The 21023-nt window shown below is 36.6% G+C and overlaps 1 protein-coding gene across 1 annotated transcript in view; it reads right to left on the bottom strand.

Moving 5' to 3' along the window:
• Arp1 (Actin-related protein 1) overlaps positions 1-20670 on the bottom strand; it is a 341295-nt gene extending 320625 nt beyond the window's left edge. Inside the window, exon 1 of the mRNA XM_090385032.1 lies at positions 20566-20670. Coding sequence (XP_090241158.1) covers positions 20566-20613 — 48 coding nt within the window. The 5' untranslated portion in view covers positions 20614-20670. The remainder of the gene's footprint in view (positions 1-20565) is intronic.
• Positions 20671-21023: the final 353 nt, after the last annotated feature.

The raw sequence follows: 21023 nt of genomic DNA on the forward strand, positions 1-21023 counted from the left end.
TTAAGAATCTGCAGATAAATGAACCACTAGGTGGCAGTGATCACAGTGTGCTGAAGTGGGATTTACTCAAAGAGGTAACTACCATTAGGGGTAAAGGGAAGGGTTATTGCTTCCGTAAAGGCGACTACGATGGACTGAGACAGTATTTAAATTCTATACAGTGGGACCAATTGATGATGTTACCAACAGCAAATTCAAAATGGGAAGCATTCAAAGAAGTTATCTTGGAAGCTACTAGGCTTTACATACCAACTAAGAAATATTGTTCAAGGTTTAGGCCAAAATGGATGTCAGATGAACTAATGAGGCATATGGCAGAGAAGAAAAATGCATGGGATACTTACAAATTAACACATGACACAGAAGCCTATTATAGATACAAGTTGATATGCAACCAAGTTACAAAGGAGGTTAGGCAGGCGAAGGCAGATTACAAGAAATCCTTGGCAAGGGATGCAAAGAAAAACAGCAAAGAGTTCTTTACTTATGTAAACTCTAGAAGGAAGGGGATGAATCAGATTGGTCCACTTGATATCGATGGGTCAACTGTTGATGATCCTGCTCAGGTAGCTAACAAACTAAATGAATATTTTGCATCGACATTCACACGAGGAGTTATTCAGCGAGGGGAATGCCAGAGGTGTATTCAACTCTGGCAGTAAGCTAGAGAATCTTGTAATAACTGAGAGTAAAGTGGAGGAGAAATTGTTGAAGATAAACACAAGAAGGGCACCTGGGGTGGATGGGATCTATCCAGTTATATTAAAGGAGGCAGCAAGGGAAGTAAGCAAACCCTTGGCCATGATTATGAGGGCTTCCTTGGACTCAGGAGAGGTACCCATGGACTGGGGATGTGCAAATGTGACCCCAATTCACAAAGGAGGATCAAAGGCTGACACAAGTAATTATAGACCTGTGAGCTTAACTTCTGTTCCAGGAAAATTAATGGAGGCACTGGTTAAAGAAGCACTGCAGGATCATTTAGACAAGACTTCAGTTATAGCTCAGACACAGCACGGTTTTGTTAAGGGGAAGTCTTGCCTTACCAACTTGATTGGATACTATGATGCAGTCACAAAAGAACTGGATCCAGGGAATAACTTTGATATTATATACTTGGATCTTAGAAAGGCTTTTGATACTGTTGCACATGGAAGACTGCTGCACAAATTGGAGCAGTGTGGCATTGGAGGCAAATTGCTGCTATGGATAAAGGGGTGGTTGAGGGGGAGAAGACAGAGTGTGGTAATCAATGGACACTGCTCATCGTGGACTGATGTTATTAGTGGAGTCCCTCAGGGCTCAGTGTTGGGTCCATTATTGTTTTCTGTATTTATAAATGATATTGATGATGGTATATCGGGCTTAATGTCCAAGTTTGCAGACGATACAAAGGTTGGCAGGGTTGTCAAGGTCACTACTGACACTATGCTGCTGCAACAGGATCTGGAAAGGTTGAGCAGATGGGCTGAGAGGTGGCAAATGAAGTTTAACATTGACAAATGTAAAGTACTACACATGGGAAACAGCAACCCAAGAGCAACGTATCAACTCTGTGGTACTACACTGACAGTGGTAGAGAATGAAATGGACTGGGGGTGGTTGTGCAGGCAGATATGAAGTTCTCTGAGCAGTGCAGACGGGCTGCAAGAGTAGCTCATGGAGTATTGTCAATGATATACAGGAATTTTTCCAACAGGGATAAGGAGGTGATTATTCCATTGTATAAGGCAATGGTCAGGCCACACCTAGAGTCCTGTATACAGGTCTGGAGGCCTCATTTCAAGAAGGATGTAGAGCTGCTGGAACAAGTACAGAGAAGGGCAACAAGATTAGTGAATGGAACAAAGGGGTGCTCTTATGAAGAAAGGCTTAAGTTTTGCAAATTACAGTGTCTGGAGACTAGGCACCAGAGAGGTGATCTGATAGAGGTGTATAAAGCCTTGAATGGTTTAAGCATGCTCAATGCTGATGGGATTCTTCCTCTAGCTCAGAAAAATCACCTGAGAGGGCATAAATTCAAATTGAGGAAAGACAGATGTAGGATAGACGTGCGGAAATTTGCCTTTAGCCAGCGGGTGGTTGGTTGGTGGAACAGACTTCCATCCCTTGTGGTGGAGGTTGATAGTCTAAATAAGTTTAAGGCTCAGCTGGACACGTATTTTGAACGAACAGAGGGGTGAAGTGGAAGTGGGTTTTTTTTTTTTTTGGCTGATGCTGCATAAGCTTGCTTTCTTGCATCAAATGCCTCTACTAATGCTAATGCTAACGATGATATCCAGCTCAGGATACTGGGTGTGCCAAGCCCATACTTACCAGATGTGAGCCCCTGGGGTTGTATTAAAAGTATCAATTGTATTATTGGTGCCTCCGTAGCCAGGTGGGAAGGAGCAGCAGTGCATAACACACACTTCTTGATTAGACCGGGGTTTGATCCCTTCACCACCAAATACGGAGGATGCGGAAAGGTCAGGGAATGACCACTGCATATTCCCGGAGCAATATGGCCTTAGTTGCTAATGCTCCTAAAAACCGAATAACAAACAAACAATTGTATTATCAGTAATAACAACATACTATTATTTAATAATATTTTTATAGAAATATACTAATTATTCATCAACTTGAATACTGTTTTTTTTCTTCCTGAAATTAGATCCTAGGCCACACCATATAACAAAGCAGGCCACAGACCATATTTTGCTTATCACTACTCCACAGTTTTCACACCTTTTAGGATTGATTACTTTTAATACTTTATGAAAAAGATATTAGGATTTATAATATTAAAGGCTGAAACTTTTAATGAAACATAAGTGATTTCATATTTATGCAGTCACCATTACAAATAAATTTTAAGCCAATTACATGTCTTCAGAGGGAGATTTTCCATGAAGCTAATGAAGCTTAAGCTTCGGGGTCCCTCACTTGCATAGGTTCAATTGTATAGGAGGGGGGCCCTAACAATACATTCACATGGTCATATGTTTCTTAAATTTTGCAAAAGTATATTTTAACCACAATTGGTTAAAACCGCTGTCTCTTTCCACTCCGACTTCCCCTTGTGTCAGGGTGGTGCTGAAGTGGCCATAGGCACTTTTTTAGGATCCGGTTAAGGGGAAGTTGAGTTGGGGATATATTTATTTGGGTTTAGTGGGATATATTTATGTGGTTCGCAGTCACTTCCATATATAGTTAAGTTATTGCTAGCCATTCCAGATTTGGAATGGCTTACAGGAATACTCCTGCTGCCCACTCTACTGACTCACCCAGCATCGTGACACAATGGTCAGGGCCAGTGGTCGTACCACGATATAAACATGTCCTATGGCGCTCAGCACCAGAAGTATGTGGAATAGTGGAGAAGAAACAACATGGTTTGAAATGTACAAAGCCAGAAGCTAGACTATGGAAATTTCTTCTAATTAGCATTAGTAGAGGCATATGATGCAAGAAAGCAAGCTTATGCAGCATCAAACAAAAAAAAAAACCAGCTTAACAACTTAAATTTATTTAGGCTATCAACTACCACAACAAAAGATGGAAGTCTGTTCCACCAATCAACTACTCACTGGCTAAAGGCAAACTTCCACACATCTATCCTACAACTGTAATCATCAGACGTGAGAAATTAGACATCTGATTTGGATGTATATAAAGGGTACCTTCTTCGGTCATGTTTAAACTTATTATTAGGGCACTGAGAGAAAATTCAGATAAAAAATTAATGGAATATGAAACAAAAGAGATAAAGATGAGCGATGAAATCAATAGAAATTATTCTGACATTGAGAAGCGAATTGTAACAAAAAAATTTTCAGATCATACCAAAAGCAGTAATTCATTAAGAGGAAGAGATCAATTTCAAATAGAAGTAATGAATAGGCTCTTGGATTGTTCGATAATCCAGTTAGAATGATCAAACAATCCAAAAAATATATATATTTAAATTTCTTGCTGATTTGACACGAAATACTGACAGATGAAGATAACATAAAAAAACTCCTATTCCACCACTACAGCGAGCACATTGACGTCAAACTGTTTAACAAGTGCCATAAATTCAGAATATTTAAGATTAGTCACTGCACAAGAAAACTTGAAATGCCCTGAAATCTTAAAGCTCATATATAAAAGAAACTTGATACAGGATTTTCCAATTTTGACAACAGTCCTAAAAATTTATGACATTGCCAATAACGTGCTGCGAAACCAAGAGAAACTTTTCTAAACTAACAATAATGAAAAACAAATTTCAATCGACCATGCTAGAGGAAAGAGCGAATTTTCTTTCTGTTCTCTCTATAGAAAATGATATTACAAAATTGTTGTCATATGAAGAGATGATCAAAGAGTATGCAGACAAAAATTTTGTAGGGAAAAAATTATTACAGAGGTGTGTCAAGCAGTTAATTAATAAAAATATCATGTTATTTTTCTGAATTTTGTGATGCTTGGGGTATTTTTCAGCTTTTTTAAATTTGTAATTTGTTGCGATTTCTTTTCTCATTCCAAATAACTATTCACTTTTGTACCTAAAAATGATCTCAGGTACCTTCAACTATTTTAAATAACATATATCCCTCCCCAATCTGAAGGATTATGGAGTAGCGAACTCTCACAGTTGGCAAAACTATGAATAGCAAATACTTAAAATAAATCAGACTGTATTTTATTTTCTCCTTCACATTACACTTTAATAATGTAGTTAAATTTTATAGAAGATTTGGATTTTTCTAATACTTTCTCAAAACTTATTACAACTTTATTCTCAACCTCTAATGAAATTTGCCTCTCCAATATGGTCACATATAATATATAACTCGTCTCTAAATTCTGAAGTTTACAATCAAATTAAAATACTTAATGAAATTGGACAACCAATAGATACAGTTATAATTTAATGCTTTCACTGCTGACTTTTCCAACGACCTTTTTGACCTAGGATTGAAAACTATGGGAATGAGTCAATCTGGATTGAAAAGAGCAGAGACATTTTTGGGCCTTCTCACTATGACTGAATTAATCAGCCCTCTGGTAAAGGTTGCCTGAAAAAAGTAACCAGTTTTTCTTCTATCAAACTGGAAGAAAAAGTGGCAAAGGTAAGGAAAGCCAACACAGGAACCATGGCAAACTACAGGAAATTTACTGGACAAACTGGTTTGCTGCTACCACACTTTCTCCTTGCATTCTTGGTAAACAGACGGTGCATGTTATCAGTTGTTGATTTCCCAAGCCCTCCCTTTAACTACCAATCTGCCTTTTGCTATGTGAGAGAGAGAGAGACGTTAGTGGATACTTGTATAGTCTGCAAATATAAGGAAAGAATACCAGTTGGCACTGTATGCACACTGTGGTGCGCATTCACCAAATCGGACACTTTCCAAACCTTGTTAGGGAACAAGATTTGGAAAGGTATTTTGTTATTTTCGTTTTTAGGAGCATTAGCAACTAAGGCCATATTGCTCCGGTCATTCCCTGACCTTTCCGCATTGTCTGTATTTGGTGGTGACGGGTTTGAACCCTGGTCTAATCAAGAAGTGTGTGCTACGCACTGCTGCTCCTTCCCATCTGACTACGGAGGCACCGATTTGGAAAGTAAGTTGGCACTGTTCAATTTGTAAGGCTTTTTTTTTCCTATCCAAAACATAATGGGGTAGACAATGCAATTAAGGAAGTATTCCCCACTTTGTGACAAACAGCTCTTATGCAATGTGCAAAACTCGATAGTGCCATAATCAGTTGTTCTTACTATACTAAGAAGGTGCTCTTTCCCAATGATGTTAGACAAAAATCTTCGAAGTGCCACTCGTAATCTTGCAACAGCCTTAGACCAAGTGAATGATATCTCTACCTCCCTTAAAAAGGATAGGAAAAATGCTCACAAAGGAGTCATTCAAGTATAAAACATAGCATCTTCTACAGTGGAAAACATTGATGAAACTATATAAATACCAGGATCGTAAAGAATACATCAATGGAACACATTCCCTCAGTCTAGCCAAAGACTGTTTTCTTACCTCTCCTCCACCATGTCCAGACCGAGCTAGGGGAGAGATTTCAGTTGCACAAATGAGTAATCACTTCCATGTAGGAGCTTAGAAGTTCAAATACAAAGGATTTTAAATTATGTAATGATTTTACCAACAGAGTATTGCTTAACTGGAAGAAGAAGGGGCCAAATGAAAAGCCAAGAGCCATATAATGCACTATAATGGACATCCAAATTAAAAATTTGGATGTTCATTTTTGTCCATTAAAAATGGACATGTGTTTAAGTAATTGTAATAATTGAATTACAATTATTATAATCATAATAATTCAATTATGTGTACAGGCAGCAATTCTGCACAAATTTTTCATTTAAAAATTAAACCGCCATCCCCCCCCCCCACATACAAAAAAGTTTGTGGGAATCCAGTGTGTGTGTGTGTGTGTGTGTGTGTGTGTGTGTGTGTGTGTGTGTATATATGTGTATGCGTGAGAACAGAAGAATAACAAAATGATAAGACAATGAGAACTCTAGTTTATTAAAATCAAATACAGTAATAATATCATATTCCAACGGCGCAAAGCAAGTGACTGAGGAGTGAATATGCATGTACGTGATAAGAAGGTATTTTATAATTTAATAAAATATTAAGTAATTTTACGTATAACTTATACAAAATATTAAGAAAAATATATAATATTAATAAGAACATGAAATACTTCATATTCTACCTTTTCAAGTAGTTACAAAATGAAACTGTTATGAAAGCACCAAAGTAGGTATTTAATTAATGTCATCGAGTAAACAACATTACACCAGATTGTGATATTAGAGAATAACAGATAAAAAAAAAAAATGTAAAATAGGTTAGTTAAGCTATAAACAAAAGAGAAGCTTAAAAAAAAAAAATTTATAATAATCATAAATTATCATAAGTTTGCCTTCAACCAGCAAGCAGATGATTGATCATTGGAACAAAACTTCCATCTACTGTTCTGAAAGTGAGTGGTTTGAATAAATTCAAGGAAGAAATAAAGAACTAGACATTCTTGGAGGGTATGGATGCAGAAGTGTGTACGTTTTTTCTTTTTTTTGCTGATACTTTATAAGCTTGCTTTCTCGCATCATGTCACTCCTAATCCTAAATAAGTAAATATCACATACAAATGTATACATAATATAAATGGTCACGTACATAATATAATAAATTAAACTCTTTAAAACAATGCACCACTGCAAACTGGGATACAGATTTTAAAAAGGCATATTTTAGATTTTATGCCAGATATTTCAGTGAATATTAAACACTAACAAATTAACTTATTTACATCCATAAATATTTAGAATGATTAAAACGTAGTGCTAGTGGTTAAAATGTAGATGACAGTTCAACCTATTCAAGACTGAATAGGTTGAAAAGACAATACACAAAGCCACAACAAATGTAATGACAATTTAAAATGAATTATCAGAGAGAACATCAATCATTGTGCTTCGATGAAAAATTTTCACTATTCACAAAATAAAAACTATACTGCCTTACTTTTATTGGAGTAAAAATACACAACAGTATTTGTAAAGTCAACCAGGAAACTTAGGAACATACTAAGGTCATTCAGGCCTGATGGGAAGTGGGAGAGAGAAGATTTGGGAGAATACAGTACCTGAGCTTACAATTCTTCATGGGAGCCAGCCAAGACCTTAATACTGCATTTTTAAATTATTAAATTCATTTCTAATGATCAACAAAAACAACCTACAAACTTAAACTAATAAAAATATTTATTTTATTATTAGCTCTCGATTTCACTGGAGCCATTACACTACATATATAAAATACTATTCCCATAACAGACTGTTCAAAACAATGATGATTTACAAAAAATTTAGCCACTGAATGACACATGGCATATTTCAATCGAATTTTATTCATCAGTAAGGATATAATGATTCAGTTATGATTATTCACACAGTTTACAGATCATTATTATGTTTAAGGGGAAATTCACAAAAAAAAAAAAAAAAACTTTTTCCATTGTCCTCTAGTTGTAGAGGAATCATAGTCACAATGTCAAATACTATAAGCATCATCACTGTTTTCAAAATTATTCAGCTAAGGCAGTGTTCTCCCCAGAAAATTTTGTCAGCTGGGTGGCATTATGAAGTACCGGGTTGGGAAGTGTAATACTTCACAATATTATAAAATTCGCTATTATTTATAAATGTGAATTAAGCGATCCAGAGCAAAAATTAATTGCATAATTTAGCAATATATGCTCCTGTCGCATTGACCTCGATCGCACAGTATGTTCGAATTTACCCCCAGGGGCTCACATCTGGTGAGTATGGGATTGGCACACCCAGGGTCCTGAGCTGGAAATCATCATTCTTCTCTTTCTTGGTGATTCCCTTCTATTTCTGACTCTCTCTCTCTCTCAGGGGTAACTCAAATTTTTTTTTGGTCTGGTGCAGCAAAAGCCTCAGGCTTCCTTGCACCATATGGCTAATTATAATAATATTATAATAATAATAATAATAATTAATACTGACCAAGATCAGTAAGCAGTACCATACAGTACCGCGAAAATCACTTAAATTTTAGCCGGGCGGTAAGTTAAATTCACCAGGCATTGCACCCATTCAAAAGGTCCTGAGGATATGTCTAAAACCAATATGGACCAATAAACAGCCTCACTTTTCCTTTTCACAATAAACATCCACTTACACCTACTTTTTTTTTATGAAAACCCAAAATACAGAAAGTATTAGAACCTACAGTATTTGGTATCGTGCTTGGGTTGGAGGGCGAGAAGACAAAAGCCGATAGTTGTTGACAATTAGACTGAAATTTCTATAATCTTCAGGAAATACATGTGAAGGAAAGTTGTTTCAGAAAATTGTTTCAGAAGTAAAATAGTAAATGAGGAAAAAAGAAAAGTTGATTCTGAGACTTTGAAATTGTAACAGTAAATTATTGGTGACTGGTTTTTGGAAAGAGGGAGAGATAATTATATTTGAAATTTCATCAGAGGCAACAAACACTCCATTTGTGAGATAGCGTGTGGAGAGCCTTTGTAAGGCATAGTTCATTAATTAACGTCAATGCCCTATTTTGAATGGAGTTAAGAAGCCTTAAGAAGTTTTAGACGTTCCACCCCCAAATATACCAACGGACTGGAGACAAACTTCTGTATTTAGTCACTAGGTTAGAGAATGCATCATTAGATTCCTCTGGATATCTATTTACAGAATTTACTCAATAAAGAATATTATTTTTATTATATACCCATGGACTGGAGAGGTGCAAATGTATCGACAATTCACAAAGGGGAAATCTAAGGGTAACAGGAGTGTTACAGACATGTTAGTTTAACTTCTATTCAAAGGAAAAAGTCACTGGGTAAAGAAGAATTGCAAAATCATCTAGACAAGACTGCAGTAATAATTCAGACACAGCATGGGTTTATTAAAGTTCGATTAAAAGATTGACCAATTTGATTGGATACTACAATACCATCACCAAAAAGAATTTTGATATCATATACTTTGATTACAGTAAAAATTTTGATACTGTTGTACAGGGAGGACTGCTACACAAATTGGCATTAAGGGCAAGTTGCTGATGTGGATAAAGGGATGGCTGAGTGGGAGAAGACAGAGTTTTAATCAATGGACACTGCTCTTCATAGCCCAATGTTATTAGTGGAGTCCTGCAGGGTTCTATGCTGAGCTCATTCCTGTTCTCTATATTTACCACTGATATTGATGAAGGTATATTATCTAAGTTTGCAGACAATACAAAGGTTGGTAGGGCTATTAATGATATTTCTAGATCCTGTTGATCTAGAAAAGTTTAGCAGATGGGCTGAGAGGAGGCAACTGAAGTTTATTGACAAATGTTTATTAACATTGACAAATGCAAAATACTACATATGGGTAGCAGCAACATCAGAGTAACTTCCAACTGTGTGATACTACATTCAGGGTAGTGGAGAATGAAAAAGACCTGGGTGTAGTTGTACAGTCAGATATGAATTTTTTTCTGAGTAGTGCAGACAGGCTGCAAAAGCAGCTCACGGGGTATTATCAATGATATACAGGAATTTTGCTATAAGGGATAAGGAAGTGATTATCTCCTTGTATAAGGCAGTGTTCAGGACACAATTTGAGTGCTGCATACAGGTCTGGATGCCTCATTTTAGGAAGGATGTAGATCTGGTGGAACAAGTACACAGAAGGGCACCAAGATTGGTAAATGTAACAAAGGGTTACTCTTACCAAGAAAGGCTTAAGTTCTGAAAATTCAAGCGTCTAGAGCATAGGTGCCCCCCAGTGGGCACTGAAGCCTTCTGGGGGGGGGAATAGTGGGTTCAGAAGCAATGGGGGGGGCATTCAGGTGGTCTAGGGGTCGGTCCATAGAGTAAAAATTATAGAATTTATTAGTTAACCTTTGAACTGGGTCCAGTGGACCCAGTTCAAAGGTCAACTAATAAATTCTATAATTTTTACTCTATGGACACAGCTGAAATTCGCTATAGGTGAAGCCAGAACTGTTTTCTTCGATTTTCCCACTTCAATTTTCAAAACCGTCTATTGAATTTCACGCTAATGACAAAAATGAGACATCATGTGTATTTTTTTAGGCTTTTTTCTGTTATTTTTTTAAACCCACCGTAATTTGCCTAGGGCCTTTGAAACGCGAGCTACTGTGAGTTGACATAAGAAGCAATAAAGCGAAACAGTAGCAACAACTATTTTTGAAAGGCGAACAGATCGTATTTCCTTTCTTCAACGTGTATTGCTCCTACGAACAGAAAATCAGGGAAATTCATCTTTTAGAAACGAGAAAAACTGGTGTAAAACTGATAACACTGCAATGTGCATTTGATAAAAAAAAAAAAAAGTTTGCTTTATTGTAATTGTTTTTAGTAAACAATATCGGAACAGCAGTTTCCTGGGTTTGATCTTCTAACGAAATTTCGAGAAAATATTTCTATTTGCAGCTGCGTTATAAACTTCGAAAACTGGTGCATCAAAGGAAAGAAAAAAAATCATCCAATATGAATAACGGATTGTTTCTTGAAATGTGTATTCTTCATAAAACTGCAATATTTTCTAACAGTACAAAGCTAACAGATTGCGACTAATGGCTGCTCAAAAAGTATTCTTAGAAGATATTTGTATTCTCTCTCTCTATTTCGGGATCTCTGACCATGTGGTCATCCTGGAGTATAAACAGAAAATTTGTTAGTTGGAATGCTACCCACCAATGGCACCAATTATCAGCTCTTTTACTGTCCTAATTTTCAATACGTGCAGATAGTCGTCTTGGGAAAAAGGGAGAATCTATATTTAATACCATGAATAAGTTTTTTCAAGAGAAAGACATTTCTATTCGTAATATTTTGTCTGCTGCTACTGATGGTGCTCCAGCAATGACAGGGCACCACAAGGGTTTCATAGCGCATTTGAAACAAGCAGTACCAAATGTACTCGCTATACATTGTGTTCTTCATCGTCAACATTTGGTTGCGAAGAATTTAAGTGAATGCCTGCATACGTTGCTCCATTAGGTTATTAGAGCAGTCAACAAGATTAGAAGCAATTCATTGAGTGACAGATTGTTTAGCCAACTTTGTAGTGAAAACGATGAAGATTTCAATCGTTTGCTGATTCACACAGAAGTTTGTTGGCTTTCAAAAGGTATTTGTCTGAATCGATTTTTCAATTTGTTTGATTCGGTACTAGAGTTCCTAGAAAACAGAGACGACGGATTGCGGGCCAACCTGATTACATCCAAAAATGGCATCGCTTATTTGACAGACCTCTATAAAATATTTAATGAAGTCAATCTACAATTACAAGGTGATGAATGGAATTTAATTAAAACAAAAAACGTTATTGCCGCTTTTGTGGGGGAAACTTCTTCTGTTCAAGCGGAATCTAGGCCAAGGGGAATATAGCCACTTTTCAAATTTATCAGCAGTGTCTCTCAAAAAGGAAGATTTACTTATATACTGCCAACGCCTGGAAGTTCTCCATGCTGATTTTAATGAGCGATTCAAGGATATTCTAAACATGAATATACCAAATTGGGTTCTAGATCCTTTCTCACATGTAAACACAGCAGGATCATCAAATTTAGAAGAGGAACTCATAGAACTCACAACAAATGAAGAACTAAAAATAAAATTCAAAAGTGGATACCAAGAGTTCTGGCTTCAGAAATCAATACCGACACTGTACCTTGGATTATGGGAAATAGTGCAGAAATTTTTAATTGCATTTCCATCTTCTTATTTGGTTGAGCGTGGGTTTAGTGCTGTAGTGAAATTTACTGTCTAAGAAAAGGAACCGATTGCATATAACTGAGCATGGCGATTTACGACTGTTTTTAACGAAAGTTGAACCCGATATTAACAAACTTTTAAAAATACATCAGGCTCATCTTAATTTGTTATTTTTTCTTTGTATTTTTACTTTGTAAGTTCGAAATAAACAATTCTCTAATACATTTGATGGTGATTTAATTATTATAATAAGATTCTTACTAATGTAATACAATCTTCTAATATGTATACTGAATTTTCATATTTAAACCATTGTATGAAACTGCATAATGTTATTCAAGCATACACTTTACAATCTTTACATATGGGCTATGTTTCATCAAAATCTGAATAGCAATAACTGTGTTCAAGACGAAGCACATATTGGCCACTACTTTTTATAAGCAGTAATGTATCATTAGTTGCTATTTACGTTTAAAATATCAAACAGCTTGAACGCAGAAAACTATTATAATGGGCGTGTTACAAAATTTATGTCTTGCAAAGTGGGCGGTGGCCCAAAAAAGTTTGGGAACCTATGGTCTAGAGACTAGACACCTGCGTGGTAACCTGATTGAGGTGTATAAGGCCTTCAATAATTTGAGCAAGCTCAATGATAGGATTCTAACTCTCGATCAGATTACGATCAGATCTCGATCTAACTCTCGATCAGATGAAGGTGAATAAATTAAAATTGAGGAAAGAGTGTTATAGGACAGATGTGTGGAAATTTGCCATTAGCCAGTGGATGGTTGATTGCTGGAACAAATTTCCATCAGTCATTGTGGAAGTTGATAGCTCCAATAAATTAAAGGAAGAACTGGACAAAAATTTGGAGCAAATGGATGGATGAAATGGGAAGTTTTTTTTTGGCTGATGCTGTATAAGCTTACTTTTTTGCATCATATGCCTCTACTAATAGTATGGGGACAATGTTAGCTTAGTAGAGGCATATGAGGCAAGAAAGCAACCTCATAAGCACTGCAAAAGCAAAAATAAGAGTAGGAGTGTGTTATATGCCTAATGACTCAAATGAGTACAATAAACAATTGTACAGAGAAATAGAGTGGGCCAGTAAATCAGAATGTCTTATAATGGGGGATTTTAACTTCCCAGATATTGACTGGAACTTGTGGGTTGGTCACTCACACACTAGTCAGACTTTTGTGGAGTTATTGGATGATTGTTTTCTGCAGCAGCATGTTCGAGAGGCAACCAGAGAAAGTAACACTCTTGATCTGGTTATCAGCAGTGATCATTCGTGTATTAAGAATTTGCAGATAAAGGAACCACTAGGTGGCAGTGATCACAGTGTGCTGAAGTGGGATTTACTTAAAGATATAATTACCATCAGGGGTAAAGGAAAGGGTTTTTGCTTCCGTAAAGGTGAGTACAGTGGTCTCAGACAGTTTTTAAATTCTGTACAGTGGGATCAACTGATGATGTTACCAACAGTAAATTCTAAGTGGGAAGCATTCAAGGAATTAATCGTGGATGCTACTAAAAGTTTCATACCTATTAAGACATATTGTTCCAGGTTTAGGCCTAAATGAGACTCGTGACAGAAGAAAAATGCATGGGATGCATATAAATTATCAAGCAACTCAGAAGCCTATGGCAGATATAAGCTAGTCTGTAATCAGGTCACAAAGGAGGTTAGGCAGGTGAAGGCAGATTATGAGAAATGTTTGGCAAAAGATGCTAAGAAAAACAGCAAGGATTTCTTTACTTATATAAACTGTAAAAGGAAGGGGATGAATCTGATTGGTCCACTTGATATCAATGGTTCGACTGTTGATGATCCTGCTCAGATAGCAAACAAACTGAATGAGTATTTTGCATCTACATTCACACATGAGAAGTTATTAAGGTGTGAAAATGGCAGAAGGTTATCAAATTGTAGCAGGGTGCTTAATGATTTTGTAATAACTGAGAGCAAAGTGGAGGAGAAATTGTTGAAGTTAAACATAAGAAAGGCACCTGGGGTGGATGGGATCTATCCAGTTATATTAAAGGAGGCAGCAAAGCAACTAAGCAAACCCTTAGCCATAATTATGAGAGCATCCTTGGACTCGGGGGAGGTCCCAACGGGCTGGAGATGTGCAAATGTATCCCCAATTCACCAAGGGGGGTGGGGGGATCGAAGGGTGACACGAGTAATTACAGATCAGTTAGTTTAACTTCTGTTCCGGGTAAAATAATGGATTCACTGGTTAAAGATGCATTGCAGGATCATCTAGACAAGGCGGTAGCAATAATTCAGACACAGCATGGATTTGTTAAGGGAAAGTCTTGTCTGACAAATTTGATTGGTTATTATGATGTAGTTACAAAGGAACTGGATGCAAAAAATAATTTTGATATCATATACTTGGATTTGAGGAAAGCTTTTGACACTGTTGTGCATGGAAGACTACTGTACAAATTGGAGCAGAATGATATTAAGGGTAAGTTGCTACAATGGATAAAAGGATGGTTGAGTGGGAGAAGACAGAGGGTGGTAATCAATGGGTGCTGCTCTTCGTGGACTAATGTTATTAGTGGAGTCCCACAGGGTTTGGTGTTGGGTCCTCTGTTGTTTTGTATATTTATCAATGATATTGATGAAGGTATATCAGGCTTAGTGTCGAAGTTTGCAGATGATACAAAGGTTGGCAGAGTTGTTAATGACAGTAATGGCAGTGTGCTACTGCAACAGGATCTAGATAATTTGGACAGATGGACTAAGAAGTGGCAACTGAAGTTTAACCTTGACTAATGCAAAGTACTGCATATGGGTAGAAGTAACTCCCGAGAAACGTACCAACTGTGTGGTACTACACTTAAGGTGGTAGAAAATGAAAAACACCTGGGAGTAATTGTGCAGTCAGATATGAAATTTTCTGAGCAATGCAGACAGGCTGCCAGGGCAAGTCATGGGGTTTTGTCAATGATATATAGGAATTTTGCTAGCAGAGAAAAGGAGGTGATTGTGCCTCTGTATAAGGCAATGGTGAGGCCACACCTTGAGTACTGCATACAGGTCTGGAAGCCTCATTTTAGAAAGAATGTAGATTTGCTTGAGCGTGTACAGAGAAGGGCAACAAGATTGGTAAGCGGAATGAAGGGATCCTCTTACCAAGAGAGGCTTAAGTTCTGCAAACTGCAATGGCTGGAGACTAGGCACCTGCACGGTGATCTGATTGAGGTGTACAAGGCCTTGAATGGGTTGAGCACGCTGAATTCTGATGGATTCCTTCCACTTGTTCAGATTAAGAACCTAAGAGGGGGCATAAATTCAAATTAAGAAAAGACAGAGGCAGAATAGATGTGCGGAAATTTGCCTTTAGCCAGCGGGTGGTTAATTGCTGGAACAAACTTCCATCTGTCGTTGTGGAAGTTGATAGGTTAAATAAATTTAAGGAGGAACTGGACAAGCATTTGGAGAGAATGGTGTGATTTTTTTTTTTTTTGGCTGATGCTGCATAAGCCAATACACTTGCTTTCTTGCATCACATGACACTACTACTACTACAGAATCAGTCAAAAAAAAAAAAAAAATTCCATTTCACACAACCATTCGCACTAAAGGTTTGTCCAGTACTTCCTTGAATTTATTTCAGCTATCAACTTCCCCATTAAGTCCAATATACCTTCATCAACATCATACAAAATATATATAAAACACAAGATCCCATACACCACAGGGGCCTTTCTTATATTTAACTTAAACAATTTGTCCTCCACTTTGCTATCAGTTATTTCAAAATCATTAAGCTCCCTATTAGAGTTTAATAAGCTTCTGTCCCCCACTTCCCTACATAATTCCACATGTGTAAATGTAGATGCAAAATACTCATTCAGTTTGTTAGGATCTTCAACAATCGAACCATCGATAACAAGCAGACCAATCTGATTCTTCTCCTTTCTTCTAGGGTTTATATAAGTAAAGAAATCTTTGTTGTTTTGTTGTTTTTCTTTGCATCCTTTGCCAAAGATTTCTCGTAATGTGCCTTCGCTTGCCTAACCTCCTTTGTGACTTGATTACAAACAATAGCTGATATCTACCGTAGGCTTCTGTGTTGCTTGATAATTTATATGCATTCCATGCATTTTTCTTCTCTACCACAAGCCTCATTAGTTCATCTGATATCCATTTAGGCCTAAACCTTGAGGAATATTTCTTAGTTGGTATGAAAAGCCTAGTAGCTTCAAAGATTAAATCCTTGAATGCTTTCCATTTAGAATTTCTTGTTTGTAACATCATCAGTTGGTCCCACTAAGCACCTTTATGAAAGCAAAAACCCTTCTCTTTACACCTCATAGTAGTTATATCTTTAAGTAAATCCCACATTGGGTTGCCTCCCAAACATGCTGCTGTAGAAAACAATCATCCAGTAAATCCATAAGTCTTGCTAGTATGCAAGTGACAACCTCACAACTTCCAGTCAATATCTGAGAAGTTAAAGTCCCCCATTATAAGACATTCTGATTTACTGGCCCACTATTTCTATGTACAATTGTCCTTTGTGCGCTGAGTCATTAGGCTTACAACACACTCCTACTCTCATATTTGCTTTCCCAGTGCTTATGAGACAGCAAACTGACTCAACATTGCACTAACCATCAATGTCAACTGCACTTCTTCAGATATTGTGTTTCTTAACTAACAGTATAACCCCTCCTTCCTTCCTATCCTGTCCTGTCCGTCCTTTCTGTACACATCATACTCCCCAAATTCCAATTCTGCACTGCTTATATCTGTGTAACATGATCAGTGTTGAATCCAGAGCATTTGCACCGGGGGAGATGTAAATTTTGGGGGGGGGGGGGGTACATGTTTATTTTTTTAATATTATTTAATATTTACAACATATGTATATGTTACAGACAAATCTGTATATATATATTATGCATAAATATAAATATACAGATTATGCATATTTATATATATATATACATGAATGTTATAATACGAGAATATGATAAAACAAAAATTTGCAAAAAAAATAAATCATACAAATTATAATCAAACATGCAAGTACTGTATTATAATAATGTTGTTATTCTTTGTTTTTTCTTTGCATGTATGTATGTCAATCATTTATTAATATTTCCCATAACTCATTCGGTTAAGAATTATTATTATTATTAGCCATATGGTGCAAGGAAGCCAGAGGCTTATGGTGCACCAGCCAAAAAAAAAAAAAAAAAAATTCTGAATTCTCCCCCCCCCCCCCTCACCGCCAAGAGAGAGTCAGAAGAAGAAGGGAATCACCAAAGAAGGGAAAATTATGATATCTAGCTCAGGACCCTTGGTGTGCCAAGCCCATTAGCCACAAGTTGACTCTTGCTGTGAAAAAAATTTAAAAAAAAAAAAAAGGAATGTGAAAACCAAAAAGCGAAACTGGTGACGATTAGTGGTTACAGACTCCCCTGAAAGCCACGGGACACTTTATAATTACAATTACAACAGCATCTTTCAGGAACCAATTCAGGCCTGCAATTCGTGGCCTGCAATCTTGTTTGCAATATACAAACAAAGAATTAGTCACAAGTAGACTGTGTGTGTGAAACACTATCAAGAGATGGTTTGTGTGAAAATAAAAGGAACCTGAAAACCATAAAATAAAAAAGCAGACACTTGAAATAGTGGTGTTTAGTTACAATTTGTGCAGCCAGAAATATTGCCCATTTAATTATGTTGAAAATTTCGTGTCTTGAATTTTAGTTATTTATTTTTGGCGTCTATCTACCACCTAACAAGTACCACACTTAGTCGATGTGAATTTTCGTGTTGTTTATTCAACATAAATTTATTGAATTCGTGTTTTATAAAATAAAAATTACTATTTTTCACCAGGGGAAATATATTCCACCAGGGGTGAAACTCACCCACATCACCCCCCTGGATTCAACACTGAACACGATGTCTCTGATATCCCAACAATATTAGCATTAGCATAGGCATTCGATGCAAGAAAGCAAGCTTATGCAGCATCAGCCAAAAAAAACAAAAAAAAAAAACCACTTCCTTTCCGTTTATTTCCATTCGAAATACCATACTGAGCCTTAAACTTATTTAGGCTATCAACTTCCACAACAAGGGATGGAAGTCTGTTCCACCAACCAACCACCCGCTGGCTAAAGGCAAATTTCCGCACGTCTATCCTACATCTGTCGTTCCTCAATTTGAATTTATGCCCTCTCAGGTGATTATTCTGAGCAAGAAGAAGAATCCCATCAGCATTGAGCATGCTCAAACCATTCAAGGCTTTATACACCTCTATCAGATCACCTCGCTGGTGCCTAGTCTCCAGACACTGTAATTTGCAAAACTTAAGCCTTTCTTCATAAGATACCCCTTTGTTCCATTCACTAATCTTCTCTGTACTCGTTCCAGCAGCTCTATATCCTTCTTGAAATGAGGCCTCCAGACCTGTAAACAGTATTCTAGGTGTGGCCTGACCATTGTCTTATATGATATCTGCCTTTGTGTCTAGGAAATAAACTCATACGCCAACCATTAATTAAAATTTTACTGTAACTAAAGTTTTTTTTACAAATGATATAAAATCGCAAACAAATTATTTACAATAAACTAATGGTTGTATATTACGGAATGCTAAAAACTGTAATAAAAACCTGAAGCTTTCGAGAGCGTCAGCTCCCTTCTTCAACAGTAATATGACTTCCTGCAACATCTCTTTATATAGCAGGCTCACGGCACCTCCACACGTGGTATTTCTCCACGTGGTTCCATCGACACATGGGCAGAACCAGAAGCGGAAATGGATGTATATAAAGAGATGTTGCAGGAAGTCATATTACTGTTGAAGAAGGGAGCTGACGCTCTCGAAAGCTTCAGGTTCCTAACAGTTTTTAGCGCTTTTAACTTTTATATTTTAGTATTTTTTATAGTAAATGATCTTTTATTACAGTTTTTAGCATTCCGTAACATACAAATTAGTTTATTGTAAATAGTTTGTTTGTGATTTTATATCATTTGTAAAAAAAAAAAAAAAAAAACTTTAGTTACAGTAAAATTTTATTTAATGGTCGGTGTATGAGTTATTTCCTAGACATGAATTTTCCTGACCTCAGAGGCCTCTTTTAGAGGCCTTTGGTGTCCTGATCAGCACTTCAACTTCATCAAATTTATTTACTATACTCGTAGCATTGGTGTACATGCAAGTATACATACATCTGTTGTTACTCTTAGTTACCCTCACAGCCCATGTATATACGAGTTCCATGATGACTCCCACAGTCACTGTAATCCCAAGCACCTTGCTTTCCACGCTGCCGCTCAATCTAATAGAAGCAGTGCAAGAATCACTTTCCCCTCTGCCCACAGCTACTGATAATCTTTTAGTTTGTGAAACCCCCCCCCCCCAAAACTTGCAGTTTTCTGAACCATCTAACATTGCCTCGACAGCATCAGCAAATATTCTTTCTATGTGTATCAGAAAATGCAATCTTTCTATGTGTATCCCATCCCTGTAGAAGCATTCTCTCCAATTAAAAATGTTTCATGGTTGGGCGGATTTGAACAGATAAAATAACTACGCGATTAAACACATGAAAGTTGAACTCGAAAAATCGAAATTGATGCCTAAAATAATAACTAGATCAGATATAACACTTCAGGTGTAACGAAAACTTTAACCAACGGACTGGAGACATACATATTCTGTATTTAGTCACTAGGTTAGAGAATGCATCGTTAGATTCCTCTGGATAACTATTTACAGAATCACGGATGTACACAATTTACTCAACAAAGAAAATTATTATTTTTATTAGATACCCACGGACTGGAGAGGTGCAAATGTATCGACAATTCACAAAAGGGGATCTAAGGGTATAAAAAAGAACTACTGCCAAATGCACGCATTGCTCGTTAGGTTCTTGCATACATTCCATAACTATGCCAATTACATGATATATATGTATATATAAATATATATATATATATATTTTTTTTTTTTTTTTTTTGTTCTTTGCTACCCACTACTTTGGCCATTAAAATCAGCACTTTTAATTCCTGGAATTTTTTTAACGGAAGAGTTAAATACCAGAATCAATGACAACTGTTCTGTTCACTGCTAACGGTAAATAAATCCATGGAATATCAAAATGCATTAACGTGCCGTATTTCTTACATTAAAATAAATAATAATAATAATGGAATATATACATACAGAATTACATTATTCTATTTCTATTACATGATAAAAATATATTACAAGTATAAAAACTTACATTGTCTATAACAACTGGCTGGTTTATTATTACATCATACGGCTCCATGTTTTGCTAACTGCAAACCACTGCCAACTCACTTGAGGATAATGACTATTGATGCCAACTCCTATTAGAAAATGTCACTGACTCGTTCCCTATCACTAAAAATCATTAACATTTTATGCAGTAAAAGAAAGGCATTAAACTTATTATTACATTGAAGGTTTATATCAAGATATATCAAGTTTAATTTCGAAGTTTGCAGATGATACAAAGGGTGGCAGGGTTATTAATGGCAGTGTGCTACTGCAACAGGTTCTACAAAATTTGGGGAGATGGGCTTAGAAGTGGCAACTGAAGTTTACATTGATAAATACAAAGTACTGCATATGAATAGAAATAACCCCAGAAAAACTTGCCAACTTTTCATTTTCGACCACCCTAAGTGGTCGAAAATGAAAAGGATCTGGAGTAAT

This window comes from Mastigoproctus giganteus, chromosome 11, assembly GCF_048544385.1.
Source record: "Mastigoproctus giganteus isolate SK-2022 chromosome 11, ASM4854438v1, whole genome shotgun sequence".
NCBI classification, from domain to species: domain Eukaryota; kingdom Metazoa; phylum Arthropoda; class Arachnida; order Uropygi; family Thelyphonidae; genus Mastigoproctus; species Mastigoproctus giganteus.